The sequence below is a fragment of the Ahaetulla prasina genome, chromosome 1 (genome assembly GCF_028640845.1).
Source record: "Ahaetulla prasina isolate Xishuangbanna chromosome 1, ASM2864084v1, whole genome shotgun sequence".
Lineage (NCBI taxonomy): Eukaryota > Metazoa > Chordata > Lepidosauria > Squamata > Colubridae > Ahaetulla > Ahaetulla prasina.
In genome coordinates, this window is record NC_080539.1 from 31,210,638 (window position 1) to 31,235,337 (window position 24,700).

At 43.5% G+C, this 24,700-nt stretch overlaps 2 protein-coding genes across 7 annotated transcripts in view; one reads left to right on the top strand and one right to left on the bottom strand.

Annotated features, from left to right (window-relative positions):
- The first annotated feature begins 410 nt into the window (after positions 1 to 410).
- On the top strand, positions 411 to 6,080 carry LOC131188997 (pro-opiomelanocortin B-like). The gene is made up of 2 exons (XM_058164749.1): positions 411 to 530; positions 4,446 to 6,080. Exons 1-2 carry the CDS (start codon positions 411 to 413, stop codon positions 4,902 to 4,904), a joined length of 579 nt encoding a protein of 192 aa, XP_058020732.1. The 3' UTR covers positions 4,905 to 6,080.
- An 11,935-nt stretch (positions 6,081 to 18,015) lies between these two features.
- Positions 18,016 to 24,700, bottom strand: part of EFR3B (EFR3 homolog B) — a 140,296-nt gene continuing 133,611 nt past the window's right edge. For all 6 annotated transcript variants that reach the window (XM_058164742.1, XM_058164744.1, XM_058164743.1 and 3 more), the window contains 5 exons: positions 22,613 to 22,704; positions 21,376 to 21,424; positions 20,982 to 21,088; positions 19,301 to 19,350; positions 18,016 to 18,515 (listed from right to left, as the gene is read on the bottom strand). In XM_058164742.1, the coding sequence (XP_058020725.1) occupies positions 18,410 to 18,515; positions 19,301 to 19,350; positions 20,982 to 21,088; positions 21,376 to 21,424; positions 22,613 to 22,704 (404 nt within the window). In that variant the 3' untranslated portion in view covers positions 18,016 to 18,409. The remainder of the gene's footprint in view (positions 18,516 to 19,300; positions 19,351 to 20,981; positions 21,089 to 21,375; positions 21,425 to 22,612; positions 22,705 to 24,700) is intronic.

Here is a 24,700-nt window from a genome sequence, read left to right on the forward strand (position 1 = left end):
ATGAAGTAAACCAGGACTAGGTAGTAAGCTTAGGATAAATCTGGACCAAACCTTTGATAGCTCATGCACCCCATCATTTCATGCTACTTAGTTATAACCCATATTTTTCCCCTTCCATTCAATCATGTCTGATTCTTATAGACTGTCTGGAAAATCCGCTGCAGTTTCCTTGGCAAGGTTTTTCAGAAGTGGTTTGACATTGCTTCCTTCCTAGGGCTGAAAGAAAATGACTGGGCCAAAGTCTCCCAATTGGATTTGTGTCTAAGGTGGGACAAATATTCACCGTCTCACAGTCTCTAGCATGACGCTTTAACTGCTACATCAGATTGGCTCTCCTTAATCTATATTACTTTGATTTCTTTGGTGGTCAATATTTTTGTCTCAGCAGAAAAAGTCTTCTTTCTCTGAAGATGCTAAACTCCCAGGGGAGTAATCTTTGGGCCATCATGAGAGTTCTGCTCATCCATTCAGTGGCAGGAGTGCATATCCTCTCTTGGTGTTGGGACAAAGACACGGAAGTGAAGATGATGGTAAGTGGACTGTTCACCTAGGACTCTCTTTTCCTGAGATGGCTGTATTTGGGAGAGATGGCACAGAACTTACACCATCCAATGAGAAGGTTGTGAATTAAATTCAAGTAAAGCCAAGAAAATGCCTTGCAACTTTTGTATGGAATTTGTTACCCAACATTATGGGTGATAGTTACTTGCTTATAAGGGGATTAAATAGAGATTATTGTCCTTGATTCCCTCTGAGCTTGATTATTGTCTTGAAGGCATTTCATTACCTAAACTAGGTAACTTCACCAGTGCACTGATGATGTTACCTAGTTTGGATAATGAAACATCTGTCTGTCTGTCTGTCTGTCCGTCCGTCCGTCCGTCCGTCCGTCCATCCATCCATCCATCCATCCATCCATCCATCCATCCATCCATCCATCCATCCATCCATCCATCCATTCTATCCTCCTCCTCCTCTTCCTTATATGTCATTTCTCTTTTTTTCTGCATGGTCTGAGAGTGATTTGATACTTCATTAGAGGAGAGGGAATAAACATCTCTTGTTTTCATTTCATTTCTTTTTTCACTTGAGGCAAAATGGTAAACTGTGCTGAAGTTTAATCCATCTGTTTTAGCCCCACTCTTTCAGAAATCAATGAATTCCCTTTGAATCCCCTTTGTGGAGGGGAATGTAGTCTATGAGTTCAGATGGTATAATCCAGCTATAGAAGGGGAACTCTTCTATAATATATAATATATAATAGATAATAGATAATATATATTAAGGGGCGTGCATAAGAGCACAAGCGTGCCTACCGTTCCTGTCCTATTGTTTCCTTTTGTTATATCCAATTAGTATAATTATTACATACTCATACTCATATATATGCTTATATATTGTATAACTATTTCATGCTTATGCTTATATATACTGTGTGAAAAAATAAATAAATAAATAAATAAATAAATAAATAAATAAATAAATAAATAAATAAACTCACTGATGTAAGGGACTATGGAAGGAGAGAAGAGAATAGAATAGAATAGAATAGAATTTTTTATTGGCCAAGTGTGATTGGACACACAAGGAATTTGTCTTGGTGCATATGCTCTCAGTGTACATAAAAGAAAAGATACGTTCATCAAGGTACAACATTTACAACACAATTGATGGTCAATATATCAATATAAATCATAAGGATTGCCAGCAACAAGTTATAGTCATACAGTCATAAATGGAAAGAGATTGGTAATGGGAACTATGAGAAGATTAATAGTAGTGCAGATTCAGTAAATAGTTTGACGGTGTTGATGGAATTATTTGTTTAGCAGAGTGATGGCCTTCGGGAAAAAACTGTTCTTGTGTCTAGTTGTTCTGGTGTGCAGTGCTCTATAGCGTCGTTTTGAGGGTAGTAGTTGAAACAGTTTATGTCCAGGATGCGAGGGGTCTGTAAATATTTTCACGGCCCTCTTCTTGATTCGTGCAGTATACAGGTCCTCAATGGAAGGCAGGTTGGTAGCAATTATTTTTTCTGCAGTTCTAATTATCCTCTGAAGTCTGTGTTTTTCTTGTTGGGTTGCAGAACCGAACCAGACAGTTATAGAGGTGCAAATGACAGACTCAATAATTCCTCTATAGAACTGAATCAGCAGCTCCTTGGGCAGTTTGAGCTTACTGAGTTGGCGCAGAAAGAACATTCTTTGTTGTCCTTTTTTAATGATGTTTTTGATGTTAGCTGTCCATTTTAGATTTTGCGATATGATAGAACCTAGAAATTTGAAGGTTTCTACTGTTGATACTGTGTTGTCTAGTATTGTGAGAGGTGGAAGTATGGAAGGGTTTCTCCTAAAGTCTACCACCATTTCTACGGTTTTGAGTGTGTTCAGTTCCAGATTGTTTTGGTTGCACCACAAGGCTAGTCGTTCGACCTCTTGTCTATATGCGGATTCGTCATTGTCTCGAATGAGACCAATCACTGTTGTGTCATCTGCGAACTTCAGTAGCTTAACAGATGGATCATTGGAGATGCAGTCATTGGTATACAGAGAGAAGAGAAGTGGGGAGAGCACACAGCCTTGGGGGGGCCCTGTGCTAATTGAACAGGTATTTGATGTGATCTTGCTTAGCTTCACCTGCTGCTTCCTGTTTGTTAGGAAGCTTGTGATTCACTTACAAGTCTGTTCCGGTACCTGTAGCTGGTTTAGCTTAGTTAGAAGAATGTCTGGAATGATGGTATTGAATGCTGAACTAAAGTCTACAAAAAGGACCCTTGCATAGGTCTTTGGAGACTCAAGATGCTGTAGGATTTAGTGCAGAGCCATATTAACAGCATCATCTGTTGATCTGTTTGCTCGGTATGCAAATTGCAAGGGGTCTAATGGTGGATCCGTGATGGTTTTCAAGTAGGAAAACACTAGCCTTTCAAAGGAGTGTACCAGAAACAAGCTAGGCTGAGTTACCCACCGGATAGCTGATAAGGGGAATTTAATTTCCCTACCTTTTTCAGATCTATGTCAGTATGCACAGGGGATCCATATTTTTGCATGTCTGGAGCTCACAGAGATGTCAACCAATAAATGTCAATAATTGACACCTTTTTGGTTGCTGATAACTGAACCCTGCTTCCTCAACCCAGACAAATCAGTTGAAATCCCTTGTCTCCAAATAAAAGAAAAATATTGCTCTTCTACTACATTGTTGTGTATATTTTGCGGTTTGCACCAAAAATCTGAGTGGCTGATGGAAATGCTGGGAAGGGAAGGGCACCCTTATGGTCAGCATGGTGGCAAACCTGCATGTATTTGAAAACTTCAAGGGACATCCCAAATATTAGCAGAATGGTAGCAAATTCTTTCCAAATGGCAGCCCCTGGGCAGCATGTAACCAACTGGTGGTGGCAGGCAGTGCTAAACCCATTCACACACAAACACCAGAACATTGGGAACTGATTGCTGAAACTGCATCTGACTTGGTTTCACATGGAAATGAAAGAGTTAAACTGAGCATGGGAAGAGGAGGTATGTGGTGAGGAGATACCCTCCCAGTGGAAAACAGAATCTTGACCTGAATTACAGAAAGACTGAACTTCTTGATGTAGTAGCAAAGCCAGTAATTTTGCAGATTTGAAAGATCAAAAGAACTATTCCTTGCTGGGGAAAATAGTGGGGGCGTAAGGCATTTGTAATGGATTAGAGGGGGGAGGGCTTCAGCAATGTGGAAATTGCTGGTAAGTCTGAAAGGGATGCCTGGAAGCTCAGGATGTTCACAGAGGAGAAAAGGATCTCATTCTGAATGTTCTTTAAGAAGCAAAGGCAGGATGTCAATCCAGTGGATATATGAAGCATTGACAGGAGTAATTTTGTCCTGCTATCTAACTTCATTTATGATTTCAAACCATTTATCTCACCTAGTCTAGGATCCAATTTCCAACAATGGCTAGAAATTCGTAAGTGGGAAATAGAAACCCAGAAAAGATTCATTATTTATTTTTTGCCACCTATCATCACTGAGAAAAGCAGTTTTTGCTGGTTCCTGACCAAGTGAAACATATAGGAAATTCTTTGGGTGGGAAGATGCAAAAGCAGATGTTGACAAGAGTGGTTTGACTGGCTGGGTGAGATTCAGTCAACTTTTCGGAGGTACCTATTCTTAGATCAACGCCTTCTCCCAAATTGCTCCCTGCTTTAAAGGAATACATAATCCATGTGCTAATAAGATTCTAAATACGACTGAATTAAGTTTAAATAGGTACAGTTGAGCTTTAGAAAAACTTGCCTGCAAATTAACAAACTCCGGGCAGATTTTTGCTGGTGAGCCTGACTCTCATTGCTGAGGCAATAACCCTGAGAAAAGAAGGAAGGGGAATGAGCTGTAGGCTGAATCGAAACTTTGTACAGTAGTTTTGAAGTCAATATCTCCCCGTTTGTCCCCTGTTTCTATTGCAGGAGTGCCTCAGGGCCTGCAGTATGGACCTTTCAAATGAGTCTCCAGTATATCCAGGAAATGGTCACATGCAGCCTCTCTCTGAAAATATTCCGATGTACATCCACTGGAACAAATTTGGGAAGAGTAAAAGCAACGGTGACAGCTTAGGCAACAAAAGAAAGAACCTTTTCAGTGACTCCATTGCAAATCTCTTCTTGGTTTCTTCAGAAACTCAAGAGAGCTGGGAAAGAAACTTGGAAAGCCACCAAGAGTCCCGTAAAAAACGAAAAGGCAAGAGGTCCTATGCAATGGAGCACTTCCGATGGGGGAAGCCAGTGGGCAGGAAGAAGCGACCAGTCAAGCCAAAGCAAGACCAGGCAGCAGAGGAGGGAACTGTGATGGATTATCCTGAGGATTTCAGAACACATCTTAACTCAGAGATTGAATACCCCGAAGCGGAATACTACCCAGACGAATAATAGAGCAGCGACGCCACTAAGGTAGACAAAGGAAAGCAGCTGAGAAAGCAGCTGAGAAAAATTTAAAAAAAAAACAACACTCCTCTAGTGACTCTTTTTAAGAATTCCATCATCAAAACTGCTTATAAGAAAGGCCAGTAAGAGTGAGGGAGATCAGGGCCAACCACACCCTGGCGCTGTAGCAATGGGGAGAATGGTCTGGGCACCTCACCTATGAATTTCTCTGACATGTTTCATGATAATGTTATTAATGAATATCATTTATATTCATTGTTCTTACTTATTAATGTTAAATTAGAAACTCACTGCTTAGGAGACACTTTCACGTTTGCCTTCTGGTTTTGAATATACCAATAATAGTCCCGCCTGGACTATTGCAATGCTCTCTACATGGGGCTCCCCTTGAAGAGCACCCGGAGGCTCCAGTTAGTCCAGAATGCGGCCGCGCGGGTGATAGAGGGAGCACCGCGTTGCTCCCATATAACACCTATCCTGCGCGGCCTGCACTGGCTACCGGTAGTCTTTCGGGTGCAATTCAAGGTTTTGGTGACCACCTTTAAAGCGCTCCATGGCTTAGGACCGGGATACCTTCGAGACCGCCTTCTGCCGCCGATTGCCTCCCAACGACCTGTGCGCTCCCACAGAGTGGGCCTCCTCAGGGTGCCGTCGACCAAACAATGTAGGTTGGCGGCTCCCAGGGGGAGGGCCTTCTCTGTGGCGGCACCAGCCCTGTGGAACGAGCTTCCTCCAGGATTACGACAACTACCCGACCTCCGGACCTTCAGACGGGAACTGAAGACTCTATTGTTTCAGTGTGCAGGACTAGCCTAAGATAAAAGGTTTTAGCATATTTTAATGGGGTTTTTATAGATTTTTTATTTTTTAGTGACCAGGCTATGATATTATCTAGTTTTAATTGGGTTTTAATGTTTATTTATTGTACTGTTTTAATATGCCTGTGAACCGCCCTGAGTCCTACGGGAGATGGTGCGGTATATAAGTTTGATTAATAAATAAATAAAATATACCAATAATTGGTGGGAAGCGTGGGTGGCAGATCTTTAAGGTGACATCTGCCATTGTGTGCAAGTAAGCAGGAAGAAGAGCTAAAGGAGTAGTTATCTTTCAGAGGGACAGATTATTTTTATATTTTAAACCAGTTGTACAATACTGTAAGTGAAAGGATTAAAGTTATAAAATACTACTACTTTTACATTTTTTTTTTTTTTTTTTTTGCAAACTAGCTGAGCCTTTGAGATTGTCTTTTTGGTCACTTGGAATGCAATCTTCATCATTTCAGAGTCTTCAGCCTTGCAGCAGGCTGGGATACAATGTCAAATTGTGTCAACATTAAAAAAAGAATGATAAATTAAGAGAAGGCTTATTTTTGGAGGGGGAAAAAAAATCAGATTATGTTACTACTGGTTTGCCGTGTGCATGCACGCTCGTTTCATGCACCCGCGTGCCTGGTTTGCATGCATACCTGCCTTCCATGCATGCACATGGACTTCTGTGCACGTGCTTTGCTCGCATGCACGCCTTCCGTGCATGCACCCGGACTCAAAAACATGCCTAAATAGGATGGCATAGAGCTGGGGCAGGTGGACAGGCCCACCTGTGATTTCCGCTATCGGTTTGGGCGGATCGATCTGAACCGGCAGAATACCACCTCTGGGTTTTAGTCTGTTTTATGTTTGTTTTTATATTAATGTTTTTATTATTATGTCGGCCACCTAGAATTCCTTAGACAGCAAGATGAATGACAGATAGATTTAACAAATAAATATATTTTTTTCTAAAACAATGAGCACCTGCAGGCTGGCCTGCATTTTTCAGGAAGCTTAATATATTGCAGGGGCTTCTGAGGAGTGTCGTGTATGTTTGTGTTAAACAAGTCAATATGAAGACCACAACCACACAATCAAAGCCACACCCCTTTTAACATATAAGAAAAAGGAGTGAGACTTCAATCATACTCTTTGTTCTCAATATGATGTCAGCAGAGGTGAAGACAAGTATGAATCATTTTCAAATGGCCTTTGAAGTTTTGGGCAATGGAAATGATGATGTGAAGTATTTAAAGATAACATGGAATAGCAGAGGAGGAACCCGGAAAGCTTGGAAAATTACGGTAGCAACCTCATTTACTGCAAGGTAAAAGTTCCCCCACATGTGTGCTAGTCGTTTCCAGTTGTAGGGGGTAGTGCTCATCTCCATTTGTAAGCCGAAGAGCCAGCGCTGTCCGAAGACATCTCCATGGTCATGTGGCCAGCATGATTAAACACCGAAGGCTCACAGAGCGCTGTTACCTTCCCACCAAAGTGGTCCCTATTTTTCTACTTGCATTTTTTATGTGCACACTGCTAGGTTGGCAGAAACTGGGACAAGTAACGGGAGCTCACTCCATTATGCGGCACTAGGGATTTGAACCGCTGAACTGCTGACCTTCTGATCGACAAGGTCAGCGTCTTAGCCACTGAGCCACTGTGTCCCTCATTACTGTACTTTCTGATAAATGGTTATTTTGTCCCTGGCATTTGCCTTGTTTGGAAGCCATTAGTGTCCCAGCAAAACATCAATGGCTTGATGACCCAGAAATATTACTTAAGCCTGTCTTAAATGAATGCTACAGTGCTACAAGAGATGGAGACATCTACTAAGTTTGCAAAGAGAAGACTCCCTTGAGTCAGGTTTGACTTCTGATTGGTTACCTAAACACAACTTTGCAGGTTTGTGGCAGTTACAGAAGTAGTTTGTCACTGCTGTCTTCTTTCGTGATTTTTAAAAATTTATTTATTCCCCAGTCCAGCCTAAACCCGAGTCTTCCTGCAGTCTCTCATCCAAGTATTAACTAGGTCTGATGCCACTTCACCATTCTATTTACAAGGAGAATAGAAAATACAGGGTATCTTTCTGCACATGAAAATTTTACTTGACAAATAACTGCCAAATTTCACATTAAAAGGGAGGGCCCACTTGACTTTTACATTTTACCAATGTAACTGAAAATAGTTAGACTTCTCATGTGCTCCTCCAGGTCAACAAAATGAAGCAGCAGCTTGCTGAAAGATATGAAGAAAACTCATCCAGAAGTGAAATTCACAGAAGACATTCCTGATTCCTGACTCAGTTTCAAATGCCACTTTACCGCAGTAAGAAAAAAACAGGACTCCACCGTCTTGGGGAATCTCTGAATTGCATTAAAAACAAAGAATTTTGAATAACTGTAACAAATATTATGGCAAAATATTTAGATGAAGGTTTTCTAGGCTGGCAGGTATCTAGGCATAAGATTTGGTGTAAGTGAATGCAAGGAATAGAAAGGTGACACACCAGGAAAACAAAATGCAAAATCTACCTCTTATTAATTCGACCCTAAACGAATTTACAATTGAACCCATACATACAACCCTGTACAATGCTGTTACTAATCTGGGACTGGATCAACTAGTAACTAACAACACTAGACTCAACAGCTGCCTTGATCTCACCTTCTGCAACAGTTTAAACTCAATTTATGGTCTACAAATAAAAGAACCCTTTTCCAACAGTGACCACAGCATGATTGACTTTTGTCTCAATATATGTCCTTACAAAGATTATCATAATAATGGGATTCCCCAACTTTTAAAAAGCCAGCTATGATCTCATAGTCACCAACCTCTCATCTCTTGATTGGCAAATTGTGTCCACTGTAACACTGCTAAAGACCATTATAACATTTTTTTGCTCGAATTCAAAAGAGTCATTAAACTATACGTACTACTAATAACCCCCAAAACCAGAAAAAACAAATTATCCATAACAATATTTCACGAGAAGAGTCCTCCACTCCTCTGCTCACAACAGAATATCTTATGCCACCTGTAGTGTTCTAAGTTCTCCCCCCCCCCCCGGGGTCCGTTCCCCTAGTGGAGAACGAGGATAGTACTTCTCTGTGTTGATTGGCTAAGCCAGTTGACAGCCAGTAAAAAAGGGCTGTCAACATAGAGGGAGAGCGTTTTTTGTTCGTTTGTATTTGTCACTGCTGTTAGATATGTTAAGGTTAATAAAGTAAATTACCTGCTATCCAGAGTCCTGCCTACATCTTGCCAGCACCTAAACCCATAATATAACATTGGTGACAAAGGAGGAGATGCCAATCTGAGGTGAATTAATAAACAATGGAATAGCGAGGGCTGACGAACAGGTTAGAGAATCAAGGCTGATTTGGCGGGAAATGGCCTCCTCACAGAATTGATGATGATGATGGGGACGTAAATCGGCTGAAGGAGTCAATACAGCCGAATCCACATAATAAGCCTGCGCAGATAGACTGGAGAGGGTGTGGAGGAAATCACCTTAGAATTGTTTGCAGGTTCAAGGATGCTGTGTGCCGCCGTTGTGGCCGCCGTGGTCACATCGCCCGGGTCTGCCAGTCAGCGCAGCCACAGAGGGTGACCTCACATTACTGAGAGACGGCAGCAAGGGAGGAAATTGAACTCACAGGGTAGCAGATGGGATAAATTCAAATGGGATATATTCACCTCAGTGGTGAATATGGTGGGACATCACACTGAACAGTCCCCAAAACAGAAAATTAGACTCACAGTCAACATAGAGGGGAGACCATGTCTAATGGAGGTGGACACGGGTTCTGCCACATTTCTTGGAGCACTTTAAAACGCCTTGTGCCAAGTATTTCAAAGAAACGATTAATCCCTTGTAATCTAAATTTGAGGGATTATCAAGGAAAAACAATTCCTATTGTGGGTAGTGGAAAATTTAGGGTACAATTTAAAAATTTCTATGGCCTATTATCTTTAGTCATCATGGATGGCCCCTTGCCTAATTTATTAGGGTTAAATTGGTTTGACGCTCTGGGGTTAACAGTCCAAGGTGTAAATTCTGTTAGGTCTTCTGAACTGGATATTCTGATAAACGAATTCTCCACTGTTTTTGATAGAAAACTGGGCTGCTACAAGGGCACTCCAGTATCATTCAGCCTGGATCCTCAGTTTCCACCGCGCAGATTAAAGCCTCGCCGGATACCGTTTGCCCTAAAACCACGAGTTGATGCTGAGCTGGACAAACTCATCTCCCAGGGCATTCTCGAACCAGTGGACCATGCCCCTTGGGAGATGCCAATTGTGATTCCTATTAAACCCGATGGATCTATCCGCATATGCGCGGATTACTGGGCCACCCTCAACCAGGCACTACAACCTCATGCCTACCCAGTCCCAGTAGTGCAGCACCTTCTGCACTCCCTGGGCAAGGGATCAGTGTTTGCAAAACTAGATTTGGCTCAGGCATACCAGCAGCTGCCTGTAGAAGATAAGTCGGCGGAGGCTCAAACAATTGTTACACACCAGGGGGCCTTCCAATGTCTCCGCCTCCAATTCAGTGTCAGCATGGCCCCGGGGCTTTTCCAAAGCCTGATGGAGCAGATGCTCCAGGGAATACCCGGGGTTGTCCCATATTTCGACAACGTGTTGGTCTCCGCTACCAGCACGTCAGAACTGATGGAGAGACTTCGACAAGTGCTGAGTCGGTTCCAATGGGCAGGGCTTAAGGTCAAAAGAACAAAATGCCATGTTACGGTGCCCCAAGTGGAATTTCTAGGATTCCTCATTGACAGATATGGAATTCATCCATCAGCTGAGAAAACAAAAGCAATTGTAGATGCACCCTCCCCTCGAAATAAGGCGGAACTCCAAGCTTTCTTGGGGCTTTTGAACTTTTATGCAGTATTCCTGCCACACAAGGCATCGGTGGCCGAGCCATTGCACCGGCTTCTGGACAGTGGGGCCCCCTGGAAGTGGGGTACTAAACAGGCTGCAGCATTTATAGCTGTCAAACATCTTCTTGTCTCTAACTCTGTATTAGCCCAATATTGTGATCAATTGCCCTTATTGCTGGCATGTGACGCCTCCCCATAAGGGGTTGGCGCCATCCTGAGTCACCAACTGCCGAATGGAAGGGAAGTTCCAGTAGCGTTTTTCTCCCGTACATTGGCTCCGGCTGAAAGGAACTACTCCCAATTGGATAAGGAAGCTTTGGCTCTGGTGTCCAGTGTGAAGAAATTCCACGACTATCTATATGGACGGTCTTTTGAGTTAATTACCGACCACAAGCCTGTTCTAGGGATCCTATCTAGCGATCGACAAACCCCACAGATTCTGTCACCACGGATGACTCGTTGGACAATATTCCTGTCTGCATACTCGTACACTTTAAGCCACTGGCCCGGAAAACATCTGGCCCATGCCGACGCGTTGAGCCGTTGCCCGCTGCCAACATTGCTGACAGACCCTGCGCCAGCCTCTCAAGTCTTGTTGATAGATGACTCGCCGTTCCCAGTATCAGCTGCGGACATTGCCCATTTTTCAGCTCGAGATAATGTAATTTCCCAAGTCCTGGACTGGATCAACAGGGAGTGGCCATGGGGTCCCTTCAAGCTGGAGTTGCAGCCGTATGCAACAAGGCAGATGGAGCTATCAGCTCAACGGGGTTGCCTCTTATGGGGTCATCGGGTGGTCGTTCCTCCCCCTCTGAGGAAATCGGTGCTGACTACATTACATCAGGGCCATCCCGGAATTGTTAGGATGAAGGCCCTGGGCTGCTGTTATATGTGGTGGCCCCATTTTGACAGGGATATCACCCAATGGGTCTCAACCTGTCAAAAGTGCCAAGAAACTAGATCTATGCCACCCAAAGACCAACCGAGGGAATGGGAGGAGCCCAGGGGCCCCTGGTCTTGAGTGCATATTGATTTGGCAGGCCTATGCAGGGGCAGATGTTCTTAGTGTTGGCTGATTCTTATTTAAAGTGGGTGGAGGTAATTATTATGCACTCTACCACAGCAGAGGTCGTAATTAAAACCCTCCGGAGAATATTTGCCACGCATGGGTTACCTGACATACTAGTGTCAGATAATGGCCCCCAATTTATGGCCACCTTATTTGAAACATTCTTGGCTAGGCTGGGAATTAGACATTGTTTGATTGCCCCGTTCCATCCATCTAGTAACGGATTGGCGGAACGAGCCATTAGGTCCGCAAAAGAAGCATTACAGAGACTGGGCCCAGGAAATTAGCAGGAAAGGATTGATGAGTATTTGTTAGTGCAGCATACCACGCCATGCCCGACCACTAACAAGAGTCCAGCCGAGATTCTAATGGGCCAGAAACTAAGAATCACACTACGGCTGCATCCCCAGTATGCCCCTAGCAAACCATTAGATTCAATCAGCATGCACAAGCCATTTCAATTAAATGACGCGGTTTACGCCAGGAACTATGGGGGGCAACCATTATGGATACCTGGAAAAATAGTAGACATAACCGGGCCATGTTCGTATAGGGTAGATATAGGTCAGGGCCAGTTTTGGAGGCGCCATAGGGATCAACTCAGGATGAGATGGCTTGTTGCAACACAACAACAAAGTGATGATAACGAGGGAGAGGGAACGCCAATAGAGCCAAATAGCAAGGCAACGAGCAACCCAAACCCAGCTGAACTCCGAGAAGCAGAGGAACGTGAAACAGGACACTTACCTGCCGCCGGCGGGAAGAGTCCCGAAAGTTCTGACTATCCAATAGATGAGAGACCTAGTTATAATCCAGCACAGGGCGAGAAACCACCAATAAACGAGTTGTTGCAGGCTTCAGGGCCCAGATGTTCTAGCTGAATCAGGCGACGCCCAGCGTATCTTTGAGACTACGTCTGCGCGAACATGGTGGGAAGGGGTGTAGTGTTCTAAGTTCTTCCCCCTGCCACGGTCCATTCCCCTAGTGGAGAACGAGGATAGTACTTCTCTGTGTTGATTGGCTAAGCCAGTTGACAGCTGGTGAAAAAGGGCTGTCAACAGAGAGGGAGAGAATTTTTTGTTTGTTTGTATTTGTCACTACTGTTGAATTGAATTGAATTGAATTGATTAAATTTCTATAACACCCTTCTCCCGAAGGACTCAGGGCGGTTCACAGCCAACGTAAAACAGAATTCATACAATATACATAGATAAATTAAAAACACCGTAAAAATCTGATTAAATTTTGGCTAACAATTAAAATTAAGTTATTAAAATCAAATAATAAAACCCCAGTTAAAACACATTAGGCTAGCCCTGCACGATGAAATAAGAGAGTCTTGAGCTCGTGTCGGAAGGTCCGGAGGTCGGGGAGTGATCGTAACCCCGGAGGAAGCTCATTCCAGAGGGTAGGAGCCCCCACAGAGAAAGCTCTCTCCCTGGGGGTCGCCAGCCGACATTGTTTGGCTGACGGCACCTTGAGGAGACCCTCCCTGTGGGAGCGCACAGGTCGATGGGAGGCCACCGGTGGCAGCAGGCGGTCCCGTAAATACCCCGGTTCTAAGCCATGGAGCGCTTTAAAGGTGGTTACCAACACCTTGAATTGCACCTGGAAGACCACCGGCAACCAGTGCAGCCTGCGCAGGAGAGGTGTTATATGGGAGCCACGAGTGGCTCCCTCTATCACCCGTGCAGCCGCATTCTGGACCAGTTGGAGCCTCCGAGTGCCCTTCAAGGGGAGCCCCATGTAGAGAGCGCTAGAGTAGTCCAGGCGGGAAGTGACAAGGGCGTGAGTGACTGTGCACAAGGCATCCCGGTCTATGAAGAGGCGCAACTGGCAAATCAGGCGTATCTGACAAAAGGCTCCTCTGGCAACGGCCATCATGTGATCTTCTAATGACAGCCGAGCATCCAGGAGAACACCCAAGTTGTGAACCCTCTCCATAGGGGCCAATGACTCTGCACCAACAGCCAGCGATGGAACCATCTGACTGTAGTGGGACGCCGGCATCCACAGCCACTCAGTCTTGGAGGGATTGAGTCGAAGCCTGTTCCTCCCCATCCAGACCCGCACGGCCTCCAAACACTGGGGCATCACGTTGACGGCTTCATTGGGGTGGTCCGGGGTGGAGACGTACAGCTGAGTATCATCAGCGTACTGATGATACTGCACCCCAAAACCACGGATGATCTCCCCTAGCGGCTTCATATAGATGTTGAACAGGAGAGGCGAGAGAACCGACCCCTGCGGCACCCCACAAGTGAGGTGCCTCGCGGTCGACCTCTGCTCCCCTGCCAACACCGTCTGCGACCGGTCAGAGAGATAGGAGGAGAACCACTGAAAAACGGTGCCCCCCACTCCCAATCCGTCTAATAATCGCAGCAGGATACCATGGTCAATGGTATCAAAAGCCGCAGAGAGGTCTAATAGGACCAGGACAGAGGAACAATCCCTATCCTGGGCCCTCCAGAGATCATCAATCAACGCGACCAAAGCTGTCTCCGTGCTGTAACCAGGTCGGAAGCTGGACTGGAACGGGTCTAAATAGACAGTTTCCTTCAGGTACCGAAGGAGTTGTCGTGCCACCACACTCTCAACAACCTTCGCCAAGAAACGAAGGTTGGAGACAGGACGGTAGTTTGATAAAACAGCTGGATCCAGGGAAGGCTTCTTGAGGAGGGGCCTCACCACTGCCTCCTTCAAGGCGGACGGGAAGACACCCTCCCTCAAAGAAGCATTTACAATTCCCTGTAACCAGCCTCGTGCAACCTCCTGTGTGGCCAGTACCAACCAGGAGGGACACGGGTCCAATAAACATGTGGTAGCCTTCAACCTCATCCCAGATAACCTCACCAAGAACATCCTCTGTCATCCCACCTGAAACCACCCTATCAGAGTCCAGCCTATCCCGAATCTGAGCGATTTTATCGTGCAGATATTGTCCAAAGTCCTCAGCACGACCCTGTAAGGGGTCCTCCCGCGCCCCCTGATGAAGTAGGGAGCAGGTCACTCTAAACAGGGCGGCTGGGCGATTATCTGCCATGCAATAAGAGTGGAAAAATACTCACATTTTGCCACTCTTATCGCCACCAGATAGGTCTGAATATGAGACCTAACTAGTGTTCGATCAGGTTCAGAACGGGTAGCCCTCCAAACACTCTCTAGGCGTCTTTTCCGGCGCTTCATCTCTCTCAGCTCCTCGGAGTACCAAGGAGCTGGTCGAGATCGGCGCCGGGTCAGAGGCCGCAAAGGCACGACTCAGTCCAGAGCCCCAGCCGCTGACCTTTCCCAGGCAGCGACTAGTTCTTCCGCCGAGCCATGAGCCTGCTCCTCAGGAAATGGCCCAAGCTCTGTCAGGAACCTCTCCAGGTCCATCAGGCGCCTGGGACGGAACCAACGAATCGATTCCGTCTCCCTGCGGTGTGGGTTGGCGGTCTGAAGTCGAGTTGAAGGAGCGAATGATCAGACCATGACAGGGGGTTAATGACTAAGTCCCCTAGTTCTAGATCATTCAACCACTGTCCCGAGACAAAAATCAGATCCAGTGTGTTTTCCCCCCTGTGTGTAGGACCAGTAACTAACTGGGTCAGGCCCAAGGCCGTCATGGAAGCCATGAACTCCCAAGCTGCCGTCGATGATTCACCAACCGACGGCAGGTTGAAATCCCCCACAACCATAAGTCTGGGGGTATCAACCGCCGTCCCGGCCACCACCTCCAGCAGCTCAGGCAGGGCTGTTGCCACGCAGCAAGGAGCCAGGTACGTAATCAACAAGCCCACCTGCATCCCCTGACCCCACTTCACAAGGAGAGACTCACATCCGGCTATCTGCGGGACAGTGACCTCCCTCGGTTCCAAACCTTCATTAATAATAATCGCCAGATATGTTAAGGTTAATAAAGTAAATTACCTGCTATTCAGAGTCCTGCCTACACCTTGCTGGCACCTGAACCCACAATATAACACCACCAGGCTTGAAAGTTTGGGCTTAGGCAATTTAGAACTATGCCACCTTTGACCTGATCTAAGCGTAGTACACAAAATTATCTGCTCTAACGTCCTACCTGTCAATGACTACTTCAGCTTCAACTGCAACAATAAACGAGCATGCAATACATACAAAGTTAAGGTAAACCTCTCCAAACTTGATTGCAGAAAACATGACTTCAGTAACAGAGTGGTCAATGCCTGGAATGCACTACCTGGAATGCACTATGGTTTCTTCCCCAAGCCCCCCAAACTTTAATCTAAGACTGTCTATTGTCGACCTCACCCCATTCCTAAGAGGCATGCATAAGCACACCAACGTGCCTACCGTCCCTGTCCTAATGTTCCCTTTAATGGTATTCATTTTATGTATTCATAATCATGTTTATAGTTATATCTGTTATCTTATAAATGCTTGACAAATAAAAATAAATAAAAAATATAAATAAAATAAATAAATAAATAAAACATTAAATCTTCTGTACGGATAAACTAAGTAGTGTGGCCATTCAGGAAGGATCATATTTCTTTTTCTTTTTCTTTCAATTTCATGCTTTAAATATTGTTAAGCTTTACTCTCTTAAAGATCCAAATTGGTAACATTTAACATTTATTTGAAAAGGGCACTCAAGATAACTTTATTCAAAAATAAATGAACTCTGTCCCTATCTACAAATTACCTTTGGGAAGATCAACAGTAAAACAGCTTCAGCTAATATCTAATGCCATCTGCTCCCCCACATAAAATGCATATTGGGTAGCTTAAATACCACAATTACAAAATCTATGCTATTTCAAGCTTTCTTAAATATCACCATACAAACAGAATGAAATATTATCTAAGTTGGAAATGTTCCACCTGTTTCTAGTGCAGTCACACTTTACCTTGAAGCGGTGGGCTATACCTCAACTAATGGTTGGGAATTAAATATGTCTAAATATATAAATGCAATTTCAGTGGATAGCAGATTTCAATTATTTATTCAGCAGTATAAATTGCTCAATGGTTGAGGGCTGCGTCAAGGTTGTGTTTGACCTTGGGGGCCGGGGTGGGCATGGCCAGCTTAACGTCACTTCTGTCGGGGCGCCTGTGGTGGCCTGAGCGCTCTGACAGTGAAAACGGAGCTTGTGGCCCTTGCAAGCTCCGTTTTCGAACGTATGGGCCCTATTACTGAATCCCATCATTACATTTTGGCACTAGCTCAATTCATTTTTCCCTGTCTGTATGCAAAATTACAACCACTAATATGAAAGGTCAGAGGTGCTGTGACATCATAATACACATTTCACAATTTTTGTGTAATCTTGGTTAGGAATACATTCCAGTGGATAGAATAATAATTCTTGGTCACATGCAACTTCCACTCCTTCAGAGATACCACAAGGCTGTAAGGAACATTTTTCTCTATATGGATGATCAACTTTGTAGGAAAAAAAACTCCTTTAGTTTTAAAAAGTTGGTATTTTCTGCCACAGCTGAACATTTAATGAGCAGCACATTTCCTGCAGCTCCTCCCTATAGTTTATAATAACAACAACAACAACAACAACAACAACAACGAGTTGGAAGGGACCTTGGAGGCCTTCTAGTCCAACCCCCTGCCCAGGCAGGAAACCCTACATCATCTCAGACAGATAGTTATCCTTTATATATATGGTTATACTTTCTCTTTGTTCCTCCCAAACAATGTGAATTGATGTTTTCTTTTTCTTTTTCATTAGAGTGGAACAGTTTTCTGCAAATTTTAAAAATTAGAAAACTTGAAGTCCCAGGATTGTATGCAGGCCCTCAATCATCCTTCTCTCCACCACCACCACCCCGCTCCCATTTAATAGTATATGAAACTTCAGCCATAGTCAGGATGGAGCCTACAACAGTGCAGGTGAAGTATCACCTGTAAAAAGGATGATGGGTTTAAGAAAAGGAGCAGTGCATCTATTGTAGCTGCCATCTTGGTTATTTGGTTATTTATTATTTAAACCTCTCCCCCACCTTGCTAAAAAGCCTTCCTGCCATTATGTTAATGGAAGAAGAGCACTGAGTACTCTTAATATTGCTAAAAGAATACATCTGCACGTCTATCCACACGCATGTGGCATGGCCTTGTACCACCATGTTCTCCAAAAGATTAAGTATACCTGGGCACCAAAAATTGCCTTTGCTTTCATTACATTTGAAATGAAGAGTAAAATTTCAGTTTTGAAGAGAGGAGAGGAGAGGAGAGGAGAGGAGAGGAGAGGAGAGGAGAGGAGAGGAGAGGAGAGGAGAGGAGAGGAAAAAAATCCAGGGGAATTACTCTGAACAAGGAAGCACACACATAAATGAGACAGACCCACAGAGAATAAATTCATTTTATGTAATGGATTATCAACACACGCTTTTACCAGAGAGAGGAAACATTCAATTCTTCAACACTATTAAAACAGCTTCTAGAAAAAGGAAGCAAAAGAAATTGCCACCTTTTCCCACAGTCTATAAAAGGCTTTGGGGGATGCGCTTTGTGGCTTTTGCCATGACGGAACACGGGTTGAGCACGAAGAAGGGAGAGAAACCAAGTACAAGTGAGTGGACTCTAAGGGAAATGTCCAACCCTCTTGCTTGAAAGGGATGTTGAGTGGTTGCTCCCTGGCCCCAGGAGCTCCCTGCAGCTCACAAAGGCGGCGTGATAGCATTCAGCATGGCCCAGGAGGATTTGTTGTTCAGCTTCGTCTTGGCATGCAGTCTGGCTCAGTAGACACACAGATCTGGGAACTTCATCTCATACACCGGGATGGAGTGGTTCTGAGGCTGGCCATAAGCAGCTGTGATGGTTCCAGAGGGACTGGGAGGGGGTCTGCAATGGAAGGGGACAGGAAGACAGGAGAACAAGTGTGTAGGGACAGGAAGGCACAAGACATCTTAAGAGCTCGAGAAAAAGAAAATAGCAACTGTCCCAAAAACTAAACTACAGAATGAGGTGGGAAATTTTGTTCCGCCAACTGGGAAGGAAGAGCAAGAAGCAAGAGCAGTGAATCATTATTTGAGGAAAGAGGAAAGCTTTCCTATCCCCCCATCCCATGTGAATTATGAATCATACCAACATGTTAGTCAAGGGAAAAGTTTGAAAAGTTGGCTTTTTGGGGCTGTGATCTTTACAATGAAAAAACCTTTGGGTAACTAATGCTTATTGCAGAAGCTCGAGTACTTGGTGGAACTCATTACTACTAGATGCTACAAAGAGCAAAAATAAATAGAGATTTTCCTTGAGCAAACTAATTGCTGTAGGATCCCATAAAAGGCAAATGTTCTTTAGGAAGAAGCCAATTGGTTTAAGAGGATGCCTACAGAGGATCTAAAGCAGGGGTCTCCAACCTTGGTCCCTTTAAGACTTGTGGACTTCAACTCCCAGAGTCCCTCAGCCAACAAAGCTGGCGGAGGAACTCTGGAAGTTGAAGTCCACAAGTCTTAAAGGGACCAAGGTTGGAGACCCCTGATCTAAAGCATCCTTCCTTACTTCACATCTATTCAGGTCCTTTATTGCCAATCTTGCTGTCTTGATGAACCACTAACATTGCTATTTCTCCTAGAAATCTGCTGCCTGGATATCCCTGAGGAGAAAGTTATGTCACCTTCCCTTACCGTATTGTGATTTCAAAAATCTGGTTGAGCTTGCTCTGTAGAAGAGTTGCCTGCAATAAGAATATCACATTGATTTTAAGTACTGCCAAATGGAAAAAACAAAGAGTTTTTTTTTTCATGAGAGTTTGCATCAAGTTCTACTTATTTTTTTATGGCTCTATAAGAAAATTATTTAAATTAAATTTACTACAATTCCCCACCACCACCTTGCTTTCCCAACCTTTTCGCGAGCAGCTCTACAATTACAGTGGTATTGGTGGTATCTTATTTCAGAGTAAGTAGGAGCACTCTGGAAAAATCTTTTATTTTATTCATCTTAGGGATTTTAACTTTTGGGATAGTGGTGATTTATGGCACCAGAATAACTATCCATTGTGGCTCAGGATCGTGCTGTTTTTCGCATGAGCCGATTAGTCTTTGTCTGCTCCATGGGAAGCTAAGTCGGATGTGATCACTAGTGAGGTGGGAGCAGAGCTATAGGACTGTGAAGTTGAAAAAAAGTTCCAGAATAAGGCACCTCTTTTATCTGTGGAAACAGACCAGTAGTTAAACTGAACTGAAAGGATTTCTTTTTTATCCTTTTTACGTGCCTGTTTCGGGAGGGACGTCTGTTGGGCGCCGGGGTAAGAGGTGTGCCGGCCAGGAAGCAGTTGCGCTTCCTTGGCAGAACTGACGGAAGGAGGAGTGCTGTGCTGGCTTGTTCTCGGTGGTGGGCTGTGGGGGGGGCGCTTCATTGACACTCTTCTGGTTTCTGGTGCACGCATGTGGAAGACCAGCTGGTTTTCGCACATGCATGCACACCAGAAACCAGAAGGCCAGGTGGCTAGCACACATGTGCGCACCAGAAACCAACTGCTCTTCCAGTTTCCAGCATGTGGACTTGCGTGAACACACACTCCAGTTTCAGCACTCAGTGCTGAAAAGGTTCGCCAATATTGCCCTACATCCAGTGGTGGGTTTCAAATTTTTTTACTACCGGTTCTGTGGGTGTGGCTTGGTGGGCGTGGCAGAGGATGGATACTGTAAAATCTCCATTCCCACTCCACTCCAGGGAAAGGATACTGCAAAATCCCCATTTCCTCCCAATGAGCTGGGACTCAGGAGGCAGAGAATAGATGGGAGCGGGGCCAGTCAGAATTTTTACTACCGGTTCTCCGAACTACTCAAAATTTCTGCTACCGGTTGTCCAGAACTGGTCAGAACCTGCTGAAACCCACCTCTGCCTACATCATCTGCATAGATTGTGCTGACCTAGCACAAAAAACATCACTTCCATTGTGGAACACCTAAAACTATTTCAGCTTGTCTTAGCAGTGAACTACAATGAGACAGAGGTGACATCATAATTGAGGAAACGTGATGATGTCTCACCTTGGGGCATTCTACAACCTGTTATACATTGTTACTGATCTGCCTGAGCAAGAAAATTAGGAAAAATTATCTTATTTAACTTTTATCAAGCTGAATCAACACATAAAGAAGCATCAAGGATAAGTTACAATACAAATAAAACACACTTCTCTTGCATTGACATGTGGTATGATTTCCTTATTCAATCTCCTACTTCTTTCAAGAAATGCAATCCTCCGTACGAGGATTGTTCCCCAGCATACACCAAGGGAAACAATATAGGCAGGCAGAGCAGGAGAGAGGGGACACAATAGGAAAACCTGATACTTACTCGGGCCCCACAATGTGCTGCAATTTCTTCAAACGGAGCTTTCTGGAATTTTTCAACTACCTGCCGTCTCCTTTCCCGCTCTTGTTCCTCTACAGCAACGCTGTCGACTAACAAGAAAGCAAGAGAAATGAACGATTGGGGAGGAGTAGGATTAAAATCCTGCCCATTTAAACTTGAGTTCAGCTTCCTGGCTTAAATTGAAAGCAGAATTTGTCTTAATTTTTAAAGATTCCTCCAGCTGGTTCTAATTGCTGTGCTATTATTCTGGGATGCCTATATAGACTAGGAGAAGGATGGAAGGCGTTAATTAGATCAGAGATTTTCAAAAGTCCCTCCCCAAGTCAATCTAGTTTTAGCAGAAATAGTATGCAGAGACTGCCATGAAGAGACTTACCAATTGCTTTCTTGAGGGTTTCATAAGTGATCTCTTCAGCTGGTGCTCTCTTTGGGGGATTGATGGGAAGAACACAACAGACAAGGGTAGAGAAAGAGTATGTTAGAAACCAGGTATGTTAAAATCTAACAGAGGTTTAGAAAGAAATGATACTCTAAAGGAATAGTAGTCATCGAGAAACTTTATTTAATAGAAGAAAAATTGAACTAACTCATCAAACGAATCATTTGTGTATTACCCTAAGAATATCAACAAATGATAAATTTCCTTTTCTACATTCTTTGTCTGTTTTGCATCCCTCTAACTAAACCTCCCTTCTAAACAATTCTGCCACTTGCCCAAAACTCTTCTCCTTGCTGCATGCCAAACTTCTAGGTGGCCCAAGGCGTTGGAGACACTCTACTACCTTACTAGGGAATCCATTTTCATACGTATGATTAGGATTTGATAATCAGTCCATTATTTTCTTTTCTTAAACTGTACTGTGGAGTTTGTTTAATTAATGAAAAGCATTTGTTTTAAAAGATTTATTCTCATACTTCTATGAACTGTCTTACAGCTAAGAACATACAAGTATGACAGATTCAGAACAAAAACAGTGAAACAATGTGAAAGTACATAAGCTTCATTTTTACATGCCAGAATAAAAAAAACATTTGGCTTCTCATAATTACCCAGCGTGGGCTTCTCACCAGTTCGAAGGAAGGGGAAAAAACCCACTGAGTATTATCTTGAATTAAAAGTTCTTATCCTTGATCTACCATAAAATCAGAAGCAATATGGCAGCACCTCTACGCATCTGACGAAGTGAGTTGCAACTCATAAAAGCTTATGCCTTTTATTAAAATCTGTGAGTCAGAAACGGTGCTGCCAGACTCCTGATTTATTGCTACCTATAAATACAGATTTTCACTGTATTTCAACTATTTCCCAATCAAGGTCCTATTACAGATTATCTGTTTTAAAGCCCTCCATTTCTTATTGTTTGGGCAAATGAATCCAATAAACCAGTGTATAGTATTGTCAGGTCCATGAAATATCATCAGGTCCATTAAAAACTGCTCCATGATAGATATAAAATAAAATCGCATCTCAAAAAGTATGATGTTGGGAAGAGAAATTCAGAATAAGCAAAGAGAACCTCACAGGGCTGGCAATAGGTTCCCAACCATCCATTTCTCATTCAGTTTATGTTTGCTGAGCCTAGCCAAAAAAGAGTACATTGAGAATGGCATACCTCTTCTTTCTCAGGGCTATTTCTAGATTCCACTTCAACTTGTAGAGAGATGGTTTCTCCAATACTCCTCCTCTTAGACAGTCTGTCTTCATCTAATAGGAGAAAGGGAGATAAAATCATTTTCTTTCCCAGCTGGAAAGGTTATGTGTCTAGCATTTTGTAGGGAATTATAAAACGGGAGGAATTATTTGGCCCTGGTTTCCTCAAACAGTCCTGTGACAGTGATTGATAAATAAACACATGCCGCCTTAGAGAGACTGGATTTCCACAATATGCTAAACTCTCAATATTAGTTAACAAAACACAATTGGTGTGTTTCTTTGAACATCTATACGCAATAGCACAAATAGTTTTACAGCTCAACATGATAGCCCATTTCACACAAGATACTAAGATAATGAGTTCCCTCAATAGGTTGAATCATTAACCAACCAATTTTTGCTTAGTTTGGCATGTTGCGTGAATCCAATCAAGGAGTTGCATACTGATTCCTCTTAATCCAGCTTCCTGGATCGGCTATCTTTGAGATTCTTGGCTACAGTGAGAGCCAAAATAGTTATAGTGAAGGGGCTGCATTCACTTAAATTGTGGCACATGCAGTTCCATGACAGAGAAATCTTGCTTTAATTTCCTAGCCCTTTTGCCTGTAATCCTTTAATTAAAAAATACTGTGACATGTTCTTTGTAACACCAAGACCACTCAGAGGACTGTTTTAAGCAAAAGCAATCAGGAAGTTTATAAGCAAAGAACACTCCTGAAAGGTAGGACAACTTGTGACCATAAAAGGTGCCTTGGTTTTGCATCTCTAATAACTAATTTTAAAACCAAGGCAAGTGCTTTGCTTTAGGGAATTAGTTATGATTACAAAGTCCTCAATTTTCTTTGAAGTTTTCAAGGAAAACCCCCTTCCTTTCAAAAGGAAGGAATTGCCAGCTGTTGGCAAAATTACAAGCCCTGAGGTTATTTCCCCCCAAATCTGAACCAATGTTTACATAAGAACAAGTGTGACTGTGCAAAGCAACCATGAACATTGCTTCTAAACTAGTATGCGCTGGATGAATCCAAAGAGACATTGACTTTCCAATCCTTGCCTATTCTCAGATCTGTGCCCCTCCCGGTAAGATAAATATCACGCTCAAAAGCAACAACACATAGTTCTTGAGGTTGATGGACCATACAACTTTGTTTCACTTTTTTTTTTCTGTTTGGGTGAGAGACCCACAGGGTTTAGAAAACTGTAAGAGGAAAATTGCAAATGTTCAGTTAAATATGGGTAAGAAAGAATGGCAATGGGTATCCTGTAAATGTAAGAGTTAAAAATAAAGCGATGTTGCTGTGCAACTCAAATCCTGCACAATAAATAACGCTGGATGAAGCAAAATGAACACATCGCATAATTTATCCAAAATTGCTGGTCTGCGTAAGTTTATTTCTGGTTTATGCTAGTCCTGAAGTGCTGTATTACATATAGAAAGAGTAGAGTTTGTTTTTCTTAACTGCAGTTTTTCAAGTAGGCCGCATAATTGAATTCTGTGCTTTCAAAAAGCATTTTCTGGAATGCTTCTAAGTCTTAAGCAGGAAAAGGCAATCTTCATTTTATCATAATAGCTAAAAAGCCTCTTGTCCTCTCTTCAGATGTTGGGCAAATGCAAGGAATTGAATTCAGCTAATTTTCCATCAAGAAGCCATGGTTGATAAAGTGGGCTGTGTAAGCACACAGATGACTTCTAGACTTGGAGACTAGTCTAGAAATCTAGGAGGCTTGAAGATCTCCAAGGTTCCTTCCAATTCTTTTATTCTGTTATTAGACTTATATACCGCTTCACGGTGCTTTACAGCTCTCTATAAGGGGTTTACAGAGTCAGCATATTGCCCCCAACAATTTGGGTCCTCCTTTTACTGACTTTGGAAGGATGGAAGGCTGAGTCAACCTTAAATCTGATGAGATTCGAACTGTCAAATTGCAGGCAACTGGCAGGCAGCAGAAGTAGTCTGCTGTTGTGGTCCGCCAGTAGCTTGTGGAGCTGGCAGCAGAGTAAGACAGTGAGGAGGCTGGGGAGGGTAATGGGACAGTCCTAGAGTCAGGG